General features: G+C 36.6%; 1 protein-coding gene across 6 annotated transcripts in view; it reads left to right on the top strand.

Moving 5' to 3' along the window:
- Positions 1-15,795, top strand: part of CCDC91 (coiled-coil domain containing 91) — a 150,655-nt gene that overhangs the window by 35,563 nt on the left and 99,297 nt on the right. For 5 of the 6 annotated variants that reach the window (XM_069864538.1, XM_069864546.1, XM_069864501.1 and 2 more), the window contains exons 5-6: positions 212-400; positions 2,375-2,479. In XM_069864538.1, coding sequence (XP_069720639.1) covers positions 212-400; positions 2,375-2,479 — 294 coding nt within the window. The remainder of the gene's footprint in view (positions 1-211; positions 401-2,374; positions 2,480-15,795) is intronic. The other variant, XM_069864529.1, reaches the window with a different exon arrangement.

Below are 15,795 nucleotides of genomic sequence, written 5' to 3'. Positions count from 1 at the left end.
GCTCCATTGTTGGAGCTTTCATCTTGGCTGGCAGATCCTACCTATGAGAGCATGCCTGGCCAATTTCAGAGAAGTGTGGTTTCAAAAAAGCAACCTTAGTATTTATAGTTCTTAAGTTCTGCAATGTCATCTGGAAATGAAATTTGACTTGACTGGAGTGTTAAATGCCCTTTACCATATCCTTTACCATTTTGTTTCTTTTATGAATTAGATTCAAGCAGATATTCCAGTTGCTTCTTTGAATGTAACTGAAGACAAGACTTCAGTTACATCACCCGTTGCTTTGGCTGATGCTGAGACACAGAGAACAAATGAACCAAAGAGCTACATTCAACAAGCTGTTGCAAACCTGGAAATCAAGCTTTGCACTGCTGAAGAAGAAAAATTAAAAAGTAAAAAGGTACGAATAGGGTTTTTTTAATGAAAATGTTTGACATTTATATAGGATTTAAATATAGCTGGAGCTGGCAGAGATTTGCAATAAATTTTTTTTTAGAAATTAGCCAAATTCCAGAGACATCACCCAGATTTAGCTAATATACTGTGTTTTTTTTTAACTGTGCCTATTTTTGGCTGCTTGTTTTTTCTGAAGCTTCAGGAAAAAAAAAATTCCTAGTCTAAAAGGAGGAGGGAAATAAAAAAAAACCAGATTTTTTTTCATAACAAGAAGCCATATCATTAGAAGATATAGTGGTCCCCCAGTGTTTTTGGAGTGAATGTATGGTATGGTCACTGAAGAGGAAAGTGTCTTTGGCTATCTTTATGAATTTAATGCTTGTTTTGTTGTTTTTTTTTTTTTTTCCTGGGAGCTCTGTTAACTGTTTTCATATTCCTTCTGACCTAAATATGATAGACATGAATGTGATAGAGTATCAAGCAGGGCTGTGCCTTTAGTTATGTGCCTGACTTTAGCAAAAGGTCACTGAGGCATGGGAGAGTAGGAGTAATTTTAATATGAACTATTCTTAATATTGTTCCTTGCTATCAAGCTGTACCAGGGAAGGAGGAAATGTCGTGTTAGAAATGAAAATGAGGATAGGGCTGAGTAACTAGATTCAGAGATGTGGTCTGGAATGGGTTTATTTTACTAGGAATTAAGTGTATGGAGGAGAGCTGGAAGGGAAGCATGAATACAGACTCTAAGAGGAGTTACATTGAGAGCTAGGCTCTGAATTGAGGAAGTGTTACGCAATCAGTTCCTTGAGTCAAAGGCTTTTAATCTCAAAAACTGTTTTTATTATTTCATCCAAAAGCAGGATTGAACTAAGCAGACCTGCTCTTGCTGTCCTCCTTATGACCTTCTCACTTATGCCTTTGTTTGAATAACTGTTCAGTGATCTGGCAGGTCATTTGTTTCTATGCTGGCTTCCTGCATGGCTGCAGAAATAGTAGTTCTTGAGTGTCTTAAAAGGTGCCAGCAGCTTATGTATAGTAGGAATGAGTTTGGTAGGAGCAACAGCTGCATTAAGGAAAAAGAAGTTTCCAGCTCTTCGAATAATTTTGAAGTTTATTGTCAGTACCATCGTTCTCCTTCCTCTCTATTGGTTCATGTTGGGCAGGCATCTAGATGGGCTCCATGCAAGATAGGAGTATTTTAAAGTTTTATTCATTTTGGAGATGTAGATAAGAGATCGTTAGGGCTGTATGTAATGAGATTTCTGACTTTTTAGTGAAACCATTTGCCAAGATACTTTTAATCTATCTTTCTGCATTTGAAGAGCCGCATAACAAGCTATTAAAGATATGGAAATAAGTAGGATGGCGTAGTTCCAGTTGGAAGGGACCTACAACATTAAATTGGTCCAACTGCCTGAGCACTTCAGGGCTTACCAAAAGTTATAACATGTCGAGGGCATTATCCAAAGGCCTCTTAAACATGAACAGGCTTAGGGCATCAACCATCTCTCTCTAGGAAGCCCGTTGCAGTGTTTAACCACCCTCTTTGTAAAGATATGCTTCCTCATGTCAAATTTGAACCTCCCCTGGTGCAGCTTTGAACCATTTCCCACAAGTCCTGTTGCTGGATCCCAGGGAGAAAAGATCAGTTCTTCCTTCACTCCACCTCCTCAGGAAGCTGCAGAGAGCAATGTGGATACCCCTCAATCACCTTTTCTCCAAACTAGACAAGCCTGGTGACCTTAGCTGCTCCTCAAAGGATGTGTCTTCCAGTACATGTCTTTGATTTTAAATACCTTATACTCCTTGCAAATAGGCAATCAAAGTTTTCTTGCACAACCCTTTATCTGTGTATATTATAATAGCAAATTTTCAGTTTTCAGAAATTGAATTAGTTGGAATGATAACTGAATCTGTATTTTCGCAATTTTCAAAAGTATGTAACTTCATGTATTTTATTTTATTTTGTAAACTATAGGAACTAGAATATTTACTGGAAAAATATAGTATTCTAGAAATGGATTTCTTGAAGGAAAAAAAAGAAAAAGTAATTTCACATCAAGATCATTACAAGGCTCTCCAGGTAATTTTGGTCTAGTAGTATCATATTTTTCTTTTTAGGGGCGGTGAGGAGGGGTTGCATGGAGTATATTTATGTCCAACAAATATTCTGTCAAGAATCTATATGCCTGATCCAAAGCCTTTTGAATTTAAAGGATTTATAAGGTCTTTAGATCAGAGTCCCATGTTTGAAACTAGTGGCAACATAGGCTTAATAGCCCACTTGCACAAGTGCATTATTATGACTGAAATCACTTATCCTTATTATGATCTGTTTCATGGAACAGATGAAAAGAACACTTTGCACAGTAGATGTGTGTTTAACAGTGTGATTTAGCATGCTGTAGGGTAGTTGTGGCTAATTATTTGTAAAGTGTTAGCTGATGTGAATATGGAATACTTCGCATTTCATAATAAAAAAACCTGTGTAATTAGACACTAGACAATGGAATTAAAATTGTTTCCATTGCAAAAATCGACATTGTTCAGTCTTCTTCCAGTGATGTAGCAGGGCAAACTAAACATTATAGATTTACAACATTTCAAAAGTTTCTTCTTGGTAATTCAACTTCACTTCAATTTTTTTGGTACACTGGATGATTTTTAAGTAAGTAGCACATGCATTTTTTCGTGTTTGTACTTTGGGGTTGCTGTAATAATTTGTATTGAATTCTTGGTTACACCACTTCCTAGAACTGATGGTAGTATAATCATCAAATTTTATTTCTTGTATATGTGTGTAACATCCTACTCAACGAAAGAAATGTTTGCTTCGCTATGTTATAAAAATAGATTTTGCTTTAAAAGCTTCTGATTTGTGGACCGGCTAAAATTAGTGATCATAAACTCTTGGCAATGTAATTAGTAAGTTTTATTTTTTAATACATTCATGATGCTCTTCAGAAATATTTAAGTAGTGGAAATGTTACTGAGATTTGCAGGTATCAGTCTGTCTGTATTATAACTCTTTGAGTCAGGTCAGTTTTCAAGATTGAATGAAAGGGTCATAATGTTTAACTTAATTTGCAGAAAAAACCTCTTGTACTTTCTCTTGTCTTCCTCTTGTTTTTTACTATTACTGTAAGTAATAATAAAATTAGCTTTAAAAATCAAGATTGAACAGAATGTATAGTATTTTCACATTCTTAATGTTGTTTCTATGTAAAGGGACAGCAACATAAACAAATCACTATCAGCTAGTATTGTAGAGATCTGGATATTTAATGCAATTTAATGCAATTCCTGCATTCTCACTTTGCTGTTTGTAGTATATAAGAGGCAGAATAACATAATGTAATTCTAATTTCTTTGCATACAAAATGTAGCTGCATTTAAATTGCTATGGGAGGAGTAATTTTAGTTTTCTTGACTTGTGTGCAGTGTTGCAACTATAAAGTTGTATAAATGCAACGTTAGCCTTATAATTCCTTGCTTATTTAGACAGGAAGGAAATATGCAAATAGTATGTCTGATTTTTATATAGTTATGTGTCAGGTTTTTTTTTTTCCTTTTTTTAAATCCCAGTTTGTAATATAGTGAAAGGCAATTGATAGTGAAATGAATACTCCTGTTTAGTAGGGGATATTCTCGTATCTGCAAAACAGAGAGGGAACATTTAATTTGAAAAGGGAAATTAGTGCCTGGGTTCTGCTGCTCTGGGTTGGAACTTAATTCTTTGGATAGATTTTTGAGCTGATAAGTCTTCGGATGTTTGGTCTATCTACAGACAACTGTTTGATGATTCACTAAGAACTGGATCATGCTTTTCCCCTGCTATTTCTTTGATTTACCACAGAGTCACATTTGAAGTAATACTGCACTGCTTCTGGAAAATTGTAGTTGCAGTTGTACACACTTTTTCCCATCATCAATGCTTTCTGGAACTTAAGCAGGCTGTTTTGTTTTTTTTTTAAAGAACAATATAGCTGATGTGGTGTGATCCTTCTTTTTGAAATAGGCTCATTTCTTTTGGCAGCTGACATCTGTTCTTCTGACTTAATAAATCTATAGTTGTTTTGAAAGCACCAAGAATGTTTTCTTTTGGAATCCTTTGTTTCTGTTCCACCTTCTTTTAGGGAAAGGTTTTAAAATATGTATTGAAAAAGTGACTTCAATGTACTTACTTTGTTTAGCAATTTTCCTGTTGTTGCAAAAAGTCATGATTAAAAATGGATTGGCTTAGTACTATCATTTCATTTTAAATTAGGGTTTTGTGTGTAAAAAAGCAGGTCACATAGACTCTCTGTTTAAATGATATTTTGCAAAGGTGAGAGAGGAAGCTTATCCTGAAAAAAACATTGACAGATAAGTGCGTAGTGATCCAAAGAAATTTGACTAGGTCATGCAGAAACACCTAACTGGGATTAAATGACACGGTAACCCAAGGACACTCATTGCTAGTATTTATTTGTTAGTTTGTTTATTTACTTCTGTAACTGTTGAATTTTTTTGAGTACCTGTGCAAATGTCACATCTAAATTATAAAGCTTCAAATTATGAGGAAAAGACTTAAAGCACAATTAAGTAAAGAAAGGAAAAGATAAGCTTGAGAGTTTGGACTACTTTCTTCCCTCCTAATACTGAGGGATGAGGGTTTTGTAAAATTCTGACTAATATTGCCTGTTAATTTTGGGACTTTTATATATCGGGCCTCTATATCACACTCACATAAAACAGAGTGCATACTTGGTTGTCTCTGTCTCCCTGTTTTTGGAGATTATGCTTCAAAGCTTTAAAATACTTCATGAAGAATATCAGAATGAAGACTTCATGTTAATGCTACATTCTTCCTACAATTTTGCCTTTGAGTAGAATTGTACAAGCAGTGATTTTTATGTACTTAAGATTTAGGACTGAACATAATATGAATCTTAAAAATTATACCTAATACATGTAAAAATTTGCTTGTATTCATAAGGTATTGAAAAAGGAATGTTAAATAGAGTGGCTTAATGTGGTGATGCCTTATTTTGCCTTATTTTGCCTGATTTTGTATGTCCTTTTTATTTTTTCCTCTAAGATTTTTTCCATCTAAAATGATGTTCCCTAACTGTTGCCCCTCCACCACGTTAATGTGGTTTCTTGCTTTCGGATTGAATTAAGCTTCATAATAATTCATAATGTATCTTAAAGTCTTTGATTTTGGAATCAATGTCATAGTAGTGTCAAAATTAATGAAATAAATGGCTGAATAAGTAAATACTAGCTCTACTGCTTACATGCTAAACTGCCTATAATGACAAGAATCTTTCTTGGAGGAGAGTTGGCATTACACTTTTGTGATTCCAGGAATAAGAAATAAGGTAACTACCTTTGACTTGATGTCAAAATTCAGTTTTACAATGATGACAGAAGATGTTCCAGAAGTAAATAAGGATGTTGACTGTTAAAAAGGGTAAAGTGCTTTGGAGAACTGTAATTTTGAGGGCTGAAATTTCAGTGGTATTCCAAGAAGAAGGGATGACAGCAGTTAAGTGAATAGAAGGTACTAGTAGGGATTAAGGAGTGAAAAGTTCTTATAAGTTAATCATAGATATCACCCCTTCTCACTACTCCCAGTGTGATCTTTTCCAAGGGCTAGTACTTCTCCTAAGAGACCTTGTCCTGTACTGGTGATGCCACATGGTGCTAGTCTGGGCACAGAATCTCTGGTGCTCATAGGATCCAGATGACTGAGTTAGGACTGACTTTTAGTTTGCGTGTTTCCTAAGGCATATCTTCTTTCTCAGTTCCCTGCATCGTTGGATTTTTATCCCCTCCTCCTTCTCTGTTTTTATTCACTTTTCTATTACCCACTTGTTCCTGTTGCTTACCTAATGGATTAACTCAGGCCTTCTGTCTGCCTTCACCTCTTCTTTTCTTTTCCAGTGTTGACAACTGGGAGGTATAATTTTGCCTTTAATATGGGTACTAACCAGCCTTTGAGAGGAAAACAAACTGGGATCTTTAACTTCCCAAACTTCTGTTTTCTTGTTGATAAAGGAAGGCTGTCCATTTCTGGCCAGTGCTAGATCTCCAATATGCTGTCTGTATCGTGAGGAGTCTCAGTGACTGAAACCTGAGTGCACATGAGAGAAATCTGAAATGCCTGTCTTCCTTGATTAATAGGCCTCTTCATGCTGACAGTAGGAATTGCTTATTTGCAACGCAAATTTACACGCACATGATCACAGAGAGAAAGCCTCCTGTTTGGAAGACCCCTGTATTGTGCTTTTAATGTACATAAGCAATCATGACCTTATACTAACATTTATTTCCTAAAGTAATTTCAAGAAGCAGTCTTGCAGTTAACTGTCTAGCAAAGCAAGCTCTGGGCAGAACTTGCAGTTGAAGTGACAGGGTGAAATGATCATGTTTAGAAATGCTAGTTGGCCATATGAATAAATTTTACATCCTGTATTGGAAGATACAACATTTTTCTTAGGGTGGGAGCTGGGGGTAGCTCTTCAGAGAAAAAACTAATGATAGTGATGGAAGATAACATCTAAGAATTTGTCTGTTGCCATTATATTGAACTAAAATAAATTAGAACGTGCTCTTCAAACTGCAGTTCACCTTTGAAATTAATTTTGTATCATTTTGACTGCAAAGGTTATCTCCATTCCAGAGAAACTGATGAAGGAGGCTTAACAGATTTACCTTCATTTGCAAGATAAGTATACCTTGATGTATTTATTACAACAAGTCTATGAACTTGGTAATTGAAAGGAAGAAAATATTTGCTTTTCTGAGATATTTTTCCTCCCAACACCTCTATATGAATTTAAGAGAAAAAGTTATTGTTTTCCTTTACTCAAATGAGATAAGAATGTATAAGAATGCTTGTGGCAAAAAAAAACCCCACATAGCTGTAGCCTGTTATATGCTACAGTTTCAATTAGATTTTAAGTAATTTTGCTTTAACTTCAAGTCACATTAGGGAGGGAGGGTTGAGAGTACAGATGATCACAGGTTGTGAAACGAATTTTTCTCTTCTTGACCTGGCTCTGGAGATTTAATGATGATGACATATCTGAATTGTGTAAACAGTACCATACTGCTTTGCTGTCTTTCCTATTTCTGTTTCTGAACTATTGCAGTGGATTAAACATAGCTGCTTCTGTGCTTGCATACTGGCTGTGTTGAACAAGTTTAATGATGTATTTGTTTTGCCATGTATGTACGCTTGAAATAAAATAGGCAGTTTTATTAAAATCTACCTGAGATTTTAAATGGGAATTTATTAACTATTTCACATAATCTTCACAAATCTCTCATATTTGCAAAAAATCTTGTATTTCTTAATGGAAACTGGAGTCTTACAGTTGATTCAGTCTTGACCTATATCCAAAGAGTTACATACAGTCAACAGCTCAGTGTCAAATGGAAACTAGTAAAAAGTGGTGCCCCTCAGGCGTTCTTACTAGGACCAATAGATATGTAAACAACAAGCTGAAACAAAAGGAAAATACTGACCTGCAACTAAACAGGAGAGATGAATTACTCACCAACAATGCTGAAAAGGCAGAGGTTCTTAATGCTTTCTTAACACTTGTCTTTACCAGCACTGTTGGGCCCCAGGCCTTGGGCACAAAAGTCCAGGTTGTTGCAAACACAGGACCGTAAGTGATCTGGATTGTGGGATCTGGTGATACAAAACTGTATGGGAAAGTCTTCAGAAGGGAGAGCCACCCTGCCGGAAGACCTGGATAGACTGGAAGAGTGGGCTAACAAGACCCTTCTGAAATTGAACAAAGACAAATGTAAGGTCTTTCACCTGGGAAAACATAATTCAGGATTGCAGCACACTCTGGGATCTACCTGGCTGGGGAACAGATCTGTGAAAAGGAATATGGAGGCCCTGGTGGACAAGAAGCTCAATATGAGTGAACAGTGTGCTTCTGTCACAAAGTCAACAGGATGCTGACTTGTATGAACAATGGCATTTATTCAGCACTTGTCTGGCCACACCTCGAATACTGTGTTCAGTTTTGGTCTCTACTATACAAAAAAAATGTGGGCAGGCTGCAGAGGGTCCAGAGAAGGGCTGCAAAGATGATCAAGATACTGAGGAAAGGCTGAGAGAACTGGATTTATTCAACCTTGAGGGGGAAAAGGCTCAGGGGTGACCTTATCACCAAGCTCCAGTATTTAAAGGGTGGCTACAAAGAAGATGGAGGGTTCTTTTTTACATAATATGCTGGGCGCAGGTATTCAGCCAGTTTGAAGTTCACCTCACTGTCCACTATCTAACCCACATGTCATGAGCTTGTTTGTAAGGATGGTCTGGGAAACAGTGTCCAAACTCTTGCTAAAGCAGGAGTGAACAACATTCTCCACTCTTACAGTAGGAGGTTATTAGGTTGGTGAAGCATAATTTTCATTTGTAAATCCATGCTTACTATGCCTTCTTGTATTTCATGTGTCTGGAAATGGTTTCTGGGATCAGTTGGTTGACAGCCGACTGAACATGAGCCAGCAGTGTGCCCAGGTGGCCAAGAAGGCCAATGGCATCTTCGCTTGTATCAGAAATGGCGTGACCAGCAGGTCCAGGGAGGTTATTCTCCCTCTGTACTTGGCACTGGTGGGACTGCACCTCAAATCCTGTGTTCAGTTCTGGGCTCCTCCCCACAAGAAGGATATTGAGGCTCTGGAGTGAGTCCAGAGAAGAGCAATGAAGCTGGTGAAGGGGCTGGTGAACAGGCCTTATGAGGAATGGCTGAGAGAGCTGGGGTTGTTTAGCCTGGAGAAGAGGAGGCTGAGGGGAGACCTCATTGCTCTCTGTAACTACCTAAAAGGAAGTTGTAGAGAGGAGGGCGCTGGCCTCTTCTCCTAAGTGACAGGGGACAGGACAAGAGGGAATGGCCTCAAACTCCACCAGGGGAGGTTTAGGCTGGACATTAGGAAAAAAGTTTTTCACAGAAAGGGTGATTGGGCACTGGAACAGGCTGCCCAGGGAGGTGGTTGAGTCCCCTTCCCTGGAGGTGTTTAAGGGACAGGTGGATGAGGTGCTGAGGGGTGTGGTTTAGTGTTTGATAGGAATGGTTGGACTCGATGATCTGATGGGTCTTTTCCAACCTGGTGATTCTATGATTCTATGATTGTCTTCCTGAGGAATGAGATGAGGCTGATGGGCCTGTAGTTCCCCAGATACTCTTTCCTGCCCTTCTTGAGGACAGGCATAACATTTGTTTTCTTCCAGTCCTTAGGAACCTCCCCTGATCATGAAAATATTTCAAAGATAGCTGAGAGTGGCCTTAAAATAACATTAGCCAGCTCCATCCGTGCTTGTGCTTGCATCCTGTTAAGGCACCATAGACTTGTTTAAGTCTGCTTTGTTTTAATGTTCCCACTGAGGGTTTAAGTCTTCCTTGATGCAGACTTCCCGTTGGGTCTCAGAGGCCTGGGTTGCTTGAAGGCCAGTCGTGTCTGGAAAAACCGAGGCAAGAAAAGAAATTTCCCTTCAGCAGTTTAAATAGACTGGTGAGTTCTTCATGTAGCCCTTCATGTCCCTGGCCAGATTCAAAATTGAATGGGCTTTGGTTTTCCTAACCCCATCCCTACACACTTGGAAAGCAGATCTGTGTTTCTCTTGGGTCACCTGCTCCTGCTTCCACCTTCTACATAATTCCTTTTTTCTACAGAGTTTAGCAAGGAGCTTCTTGTTTATCCATGTAGACCTCCTTTGTCTGGTTTCCTGCTTATCGTGATGGGCGATTCTAGAGCTAGGAGGATATAATCTTAGAATAGCAACCTGCTCTCTTGAAGCCCTCTTTCTGGGGTTGCATTCCATGAGATTCTTCCAAGCAGACCCCCAAAGATACCAAAGTCTTCTCTCCTGAAGTCCAGTATTGTGATCCTGCTTTTTGCTCTGCTCCTTTGCCTTTCCTGAACTCCGTTTCATGGTCACTACAGCCAAGGCAGGCTGCCACTGGTCTTCACATCCCCAGACAGTCCTTCCATCTTTTTAAGTTACCAGTGTGCCCCAGGAATCTCACACATTGCTTGTGCCTTGCTGTATATTGTTCCTCCAGCACATACTGTGGTGGATAATGTCCTTCGTAGTACTAGGGCCTGTGAATGGGCTTCTTCTCATTGTCTGGAGAAGGCTTCTACATCATCTTCCTGTAGACCGTCTGGTCTATAGCAGACAGACACAGCGATGTCCATTAAGCTAATATGTCTGCTAATTCTGACCCATAAGTTTTGGACTGATCACCTAACCCAGAACATCTCCACATATTCCAACTCTTCTCTTGCATAAAAGGCAGCACCCTGTTATTGCCTTTGTGGTCTTTCCTTCCAGAAGAGTGCATTTATTATTCTGGAAAAAGTGTTCTGCAGCAGATTGGAAACGGGTCTTAGAGGTAGGTGTTTTTTGTAGCTGGAGTGCTAGAAAATGTATGGGGTTTTGTACAAAACTAATATATGACTTACATCCTGTTAAATACCATCTTCTAAGAAAATATTTAGGTTGGTTTTTAGTGCAGACATAGAGGAGACAAAATGCTAATAACGAAAAATAGGTGTGAAAAAAAATTATCTACTGTACCTGCAACTAAATTTGTAAAGGAGATTCCAGGAAATTTCACAGGTCACAGCAGGGTTTAAAATTGTGGGATACTGAAAATGGGGAATGTTAGAAAAGGCACTTTCACGGCAAGCGCTGCATCTTTCTGCTGAACTGTTAAAGGTATTTATGGCTATGGCAACAGTCCCTTGCCCACCTCTTTTTCAAGTGCGTGCCAGATACCTTATGTTTATTTCTTTACCTTTTAATTTTTTTTCTAATGTCACTTTATGTACTCTTCTTTCAAACAATCATTTTAATTCAAAGTCTCTATTTTATTAAAAATTTCAAACCTATTTATCTTTTGGCTTGGGTTTTTTTTTTACCCCGGTTTTGATGTCTTCTTTCCTCTAAATAATTTTTCCACACTTTGAGGAAAATTAACTTTTTATTTCTGTTAGGAAAAGATTCTGCTCCCTTGCCTTTCTGTCTTCCTCTTAAATTCTTTTCCAATTAATTATTTTATTATCTTGTTTCAGAATGATTGGTTAAGAGTGGTTATCAGACTAAGCATGCTAGATTTCTTTTAATGATATGGTGTGTTCAAACATACCTCTACTATGCTATTGCACTGTTACTTAACACCTTTGAATGCCTAACTTGCCTTGTGCTATAGTATTGAGCTGCACTCATATAGCATGCCTAGCATTTGTTCTTTTACAGTTATGTCTCCTTTTTACTCTCTGATTTTAAAGACATGCGAGAAATTTTGCTTAGACAACTTTCATTTTTCTACTGTGTAAGTAAAAATATTTTTTGAAAACAAGATTCCTGTCCTGACTACTTTCTAACTGGCCTGACCTGTTTTATCCTAGATTTATTTGAAGCTATTGAGTAATTTACATTCAGTGTGTCACAAGTCCCTCACAGCTACTGCACATCTCTATTTGTGAATTCACAGTGCGTGTGTTCAGGATGATTTGTCTTTTTCATTTTTCTATTTAATATGGAAATTCTAATTAGAGGTGGTTGTAAAATGTCAAAATATATTTTAACACTGGTAAAGTGGAGTTCTTTACCACCAAGCTTGTCTCATCAAGATTTTCACTGGATCTAGCTTTTGTGGAAATAGTATATTGTCGGATTATTGGGGGTGTGTGGAAATGTGCAAAATGTACTCAAAATAAAGAAACCTGTGTAGAGTAGAAATGAGATAATTGTACTGTTAAGGCAATGCTTCTACATTGATTATCTGTTACTTGGCGTGCACTTTCTTAAAAAATGAGAGGAACAGTACCAAAGCAAGTCCATGTCTCTGGATCCACTTGAGTCCTGTTCATTAGTTCATTAGTTCCTGAACATTAGTTCAGTGTAAGGCATCTGAGACAGTATAATTATTGTGAGTACTTGACTATTGGTCACCATCAAAATACTAAATCTTAGCCACTATTAGTCAAAAGTAGTCAATACTTCTAACAGCTTGTCTGCATTACATGTTTATATACTTGGGGTAAACAAGATGCATGGCAAATATTAGGATGATATTTTGGGAACAATTTTGAAGAATTGTCCCTTCATTGGCCTTGAACTTCTAAATCGTCTTGTTTGGTTCATAGTTCTTTAATAAACTAGGAATGGCTGCAGAATACAGTTTACTGCATTGGTGAAAATTTTATTGACTAATTACTTAAAAACTATTACTTAAAAACTTTTCAAATTACTTCTTCAATCAGTTTTACATTTTATTTATATATAGTGCACACTAAGTGTTGGAACAATTTGACCAGTTGAAATGTATCATTTGTCAAGTATTAAATAACTTTATTTGTAGAAATATATTCTAATCTAAATAATTCGTACAGTAGAGATTAATACATAAGTAAGAAACACTCGTGACTTTCATGTTAAAGTTAAATTTATTCATGCATTCTGTCTTAATTTGGAAACTTCCTTATTAATCATGCCTTTAAGATTTAGGATCTTGTTACCTAAGTGAACTGCCAAAATCTTAATATGTAGGCAGCATGCATGGCATCTTAATTTTGACAAAAACTAGTGTTGTAGAAGACTGCAGAGTTGTGTTAAGAGGTCATTTCCATACAGCTACTGATGTTGGGAAAACAGTTACAGTGGTAAAGTACCAGTTATTACAGTGATCACAGCAGAACATAAATTTAGCAAGATTACATTATCAAGGTTTTAAAACTAACACCTGATTGTGAGAAACTTTGAAGTAATGTTTGGGAAAGAGATAAGGGAATACTGAAGTCAGCTCTAATTTTATACCAACATAACTGGGTTGCTATCCCATCTTTTTCTTTGTCTTCAAATATAAATATGTGTTTGTAAGGCCAAAGCAGTTTTCTAGTGTTTATTCTTACACTGATGATTTTTATTCTGCTTTTAGATAACCCTAGTGACAATAACTACTTTTAGTTAATTCACTGCTACTGTCCTTAAAATACAAAACAAAAACAAACCACAGAAGAAGTCCACTTAGAAATTTTGCTACTTAGACGTGTATAGTGTTTTCCTCTCTTTAAAGGCATAAAAGGTCCAAAATATTATGTGGTATTTAAAATAATCTTGTACTTAGATACACTTTTTTACTTTTCTTGACGAAAGTTTTATCATTCAAAGAAAACTGATATTAATGAGAGCTACAACATCCGTTCTTAAACCTGAAGGATGTTGAGATAAAACAGACTTTCCTAGTCATATGCAATTCATTAAAAATAAACTTACAACTTATTGTATTATGAGGCAGACATTATTTTGGGTTTGGATGTGAGCTACAAGTCTAAGCATCCTCAAGCAAATAATTGTATAGGATGATGAACATTAATTTTCATAAATAAATATCATAATGATATTTAAACATTAATCAGACTTAAGTTTTCATATTTAAAAAAATAATCCAAGATACTGTGATAAAGGACTGAGAGCAATTTTTTGTTTATTTTTTTATTATAATACATTTCTACATATTAAGAGTAATTTCAGCTAGTAATTCTGCACTTAATGTAGTTCCTTTTTATGTATGGACAACGATCGAAGTTCCCGTGCTAGGTTTTCAAAGGGTTGAGGCTGTAGTCTGCGTTCTGAGATAAGTATATAGTAAGAAGTGAGTTTGTCATTGAAAGGCAAATTTCCATTCATCTGCTAGGTGGAGAGTTTGAAACAAGTCTAGGTAACTTCAGAGAAGCTAAATGCGTAAAAAAATTGTTTGAGCTAATAATCAAGAAGGAATGAAAAATATTCTGGACCTCCCTTGTATTCAAACTATATAACCGGAAAAGTATTGTTTATGATTGTAGAGCCTTCATGATAGTCATAAAGAAGAAAAAACAATAGCCATTTCCATCTTGATGAACTAAGCCATAATTTCAGGCAGTGTTTCAGCTTGTTGCCTGTTTTGTGGTACTGTCATAATTTTGTTAACAAACAAATGAACCGAGAAAAAAATTATTTGTACTATTTAAATCTACTAAGAAGATAGTTTTACTATTACAGTTCCAAGATAGAGTAATTTTTGTAATGACTTACTTTTGGAAGGAGTACTTAATCTCATGCTTTTTATTTAACAGTTGTCACAGTTGAATTGTGCTAAATAATTTTGCTTGAACACAAGAAACTCTGTACTAGATTAGGAAGAGGGTAGCTGTTTCTAAGGAAATTTTGCTTTCCTTTCTAACTTCTTGAGTCTTCCAGTGTTTCTTTGGTATTTTTCAGTATTATCACTTCCACTGGATCTGCTTCATTTGGAAACTTCCATCTTGTAAGCAGAGACAAATGTAATTCTGGTCACTAGAGGAGAACAATTCTTGGATTTGAAATGCAGTGTGATCATATCTCTGTCACCTGGAAATTCCATTATCTGCACAGAATCCCCCAATGACAAGCCAGAAAGCAGTTACATGTGGCTGGAGTGGTGACAAGTTGCTTCATTGAATGGGACTTGCACCCATGACTTTGAAAGATTAATTTTTGCCTTATATCACTTTACTGCATGCATTGTTATTGTTTTAAGCTAGATTAAGCAGGTCTTAGATATTATACGTATTTTGCATAATATTTGATGAGAGGGCTTTCGCAAGGATGAGGGTCTGATGGCACTTGCCTCCCTCCTTGCATCAAGATTGTCTGTCTTTACTTGTGTATTCTTTTAAGAACTGAATATTCATTAAATAAAAATAGCAGCTCTTTCAGATGTGTTGCAATTCTGTTGAAACTATTTCATAAACTTTCAACACATTGCTATTCTGTCACTACCACCTGAATTGCTTTATCAAATACCAATCACTGCCATAGCTGATGAATCTTCAGTTGCACAACAGAAACCCAATAGTATTTTATTTAAAGAAGAAACATTTTTTCATGTATTTTATATTTTTAATCTCTGCTGCACTACCTTAGGTTTTTAAATGTGGTCTTCAGTCTTTAAAAGAGCTTTACATATGCTTAAAAAGTTAGAACCCCTTTGCTTCTCTGTCTCATATTTTCAGCAACAGGAGTGTTCTTGCTGTTATTATTTTGTCCTATTCTTTGGTTTTTGGGAGGAAAGTGTGATCCCTGTTTTTTGCTTTTGGGGGGAACAGGAGGTACTTTGGGTGCCTTTTTTTTAGATTTTTTGTTGGTTTTTGGGCAAAAATTAAAGGTTAAAGAAGGGAGCTGTGGAGAAGACTTAGTGTTTTTCAGAGAAAAAATTTTGAAGGTGAGAATCATGGTTTTACCATTGTTGGAAGGAAGAGGGCAGTGGAGGAGGGGAAAGATTGTATTCTAGAAAAAATGTAGTGTCAAATTGAGAAAGATCTGATGAATGGGTGTTAGATACAGTAATGGAAAAGTCA

Source organism: Phaenicophaeus curvirostris, chromosome 1 (genome assembly GCF_032191515.1).
Source record: "Phaenicophaeus curvirostris isolate KB17595 chromosome 1, BPBGC_Pcur_1.0, whole genome shotgun sequence".
Classification (NCBI taxonomy): domain Eukaryota; kingdom Metazoa; phylum Chordata; class Aves; order Cuculiformes; family Cuculidae; genus Phaenicophaeus; species Phaenicophaeus curvirostris.
This window is presented reverse-complemented; position numbering and strand designations above follow the sequence as displayed.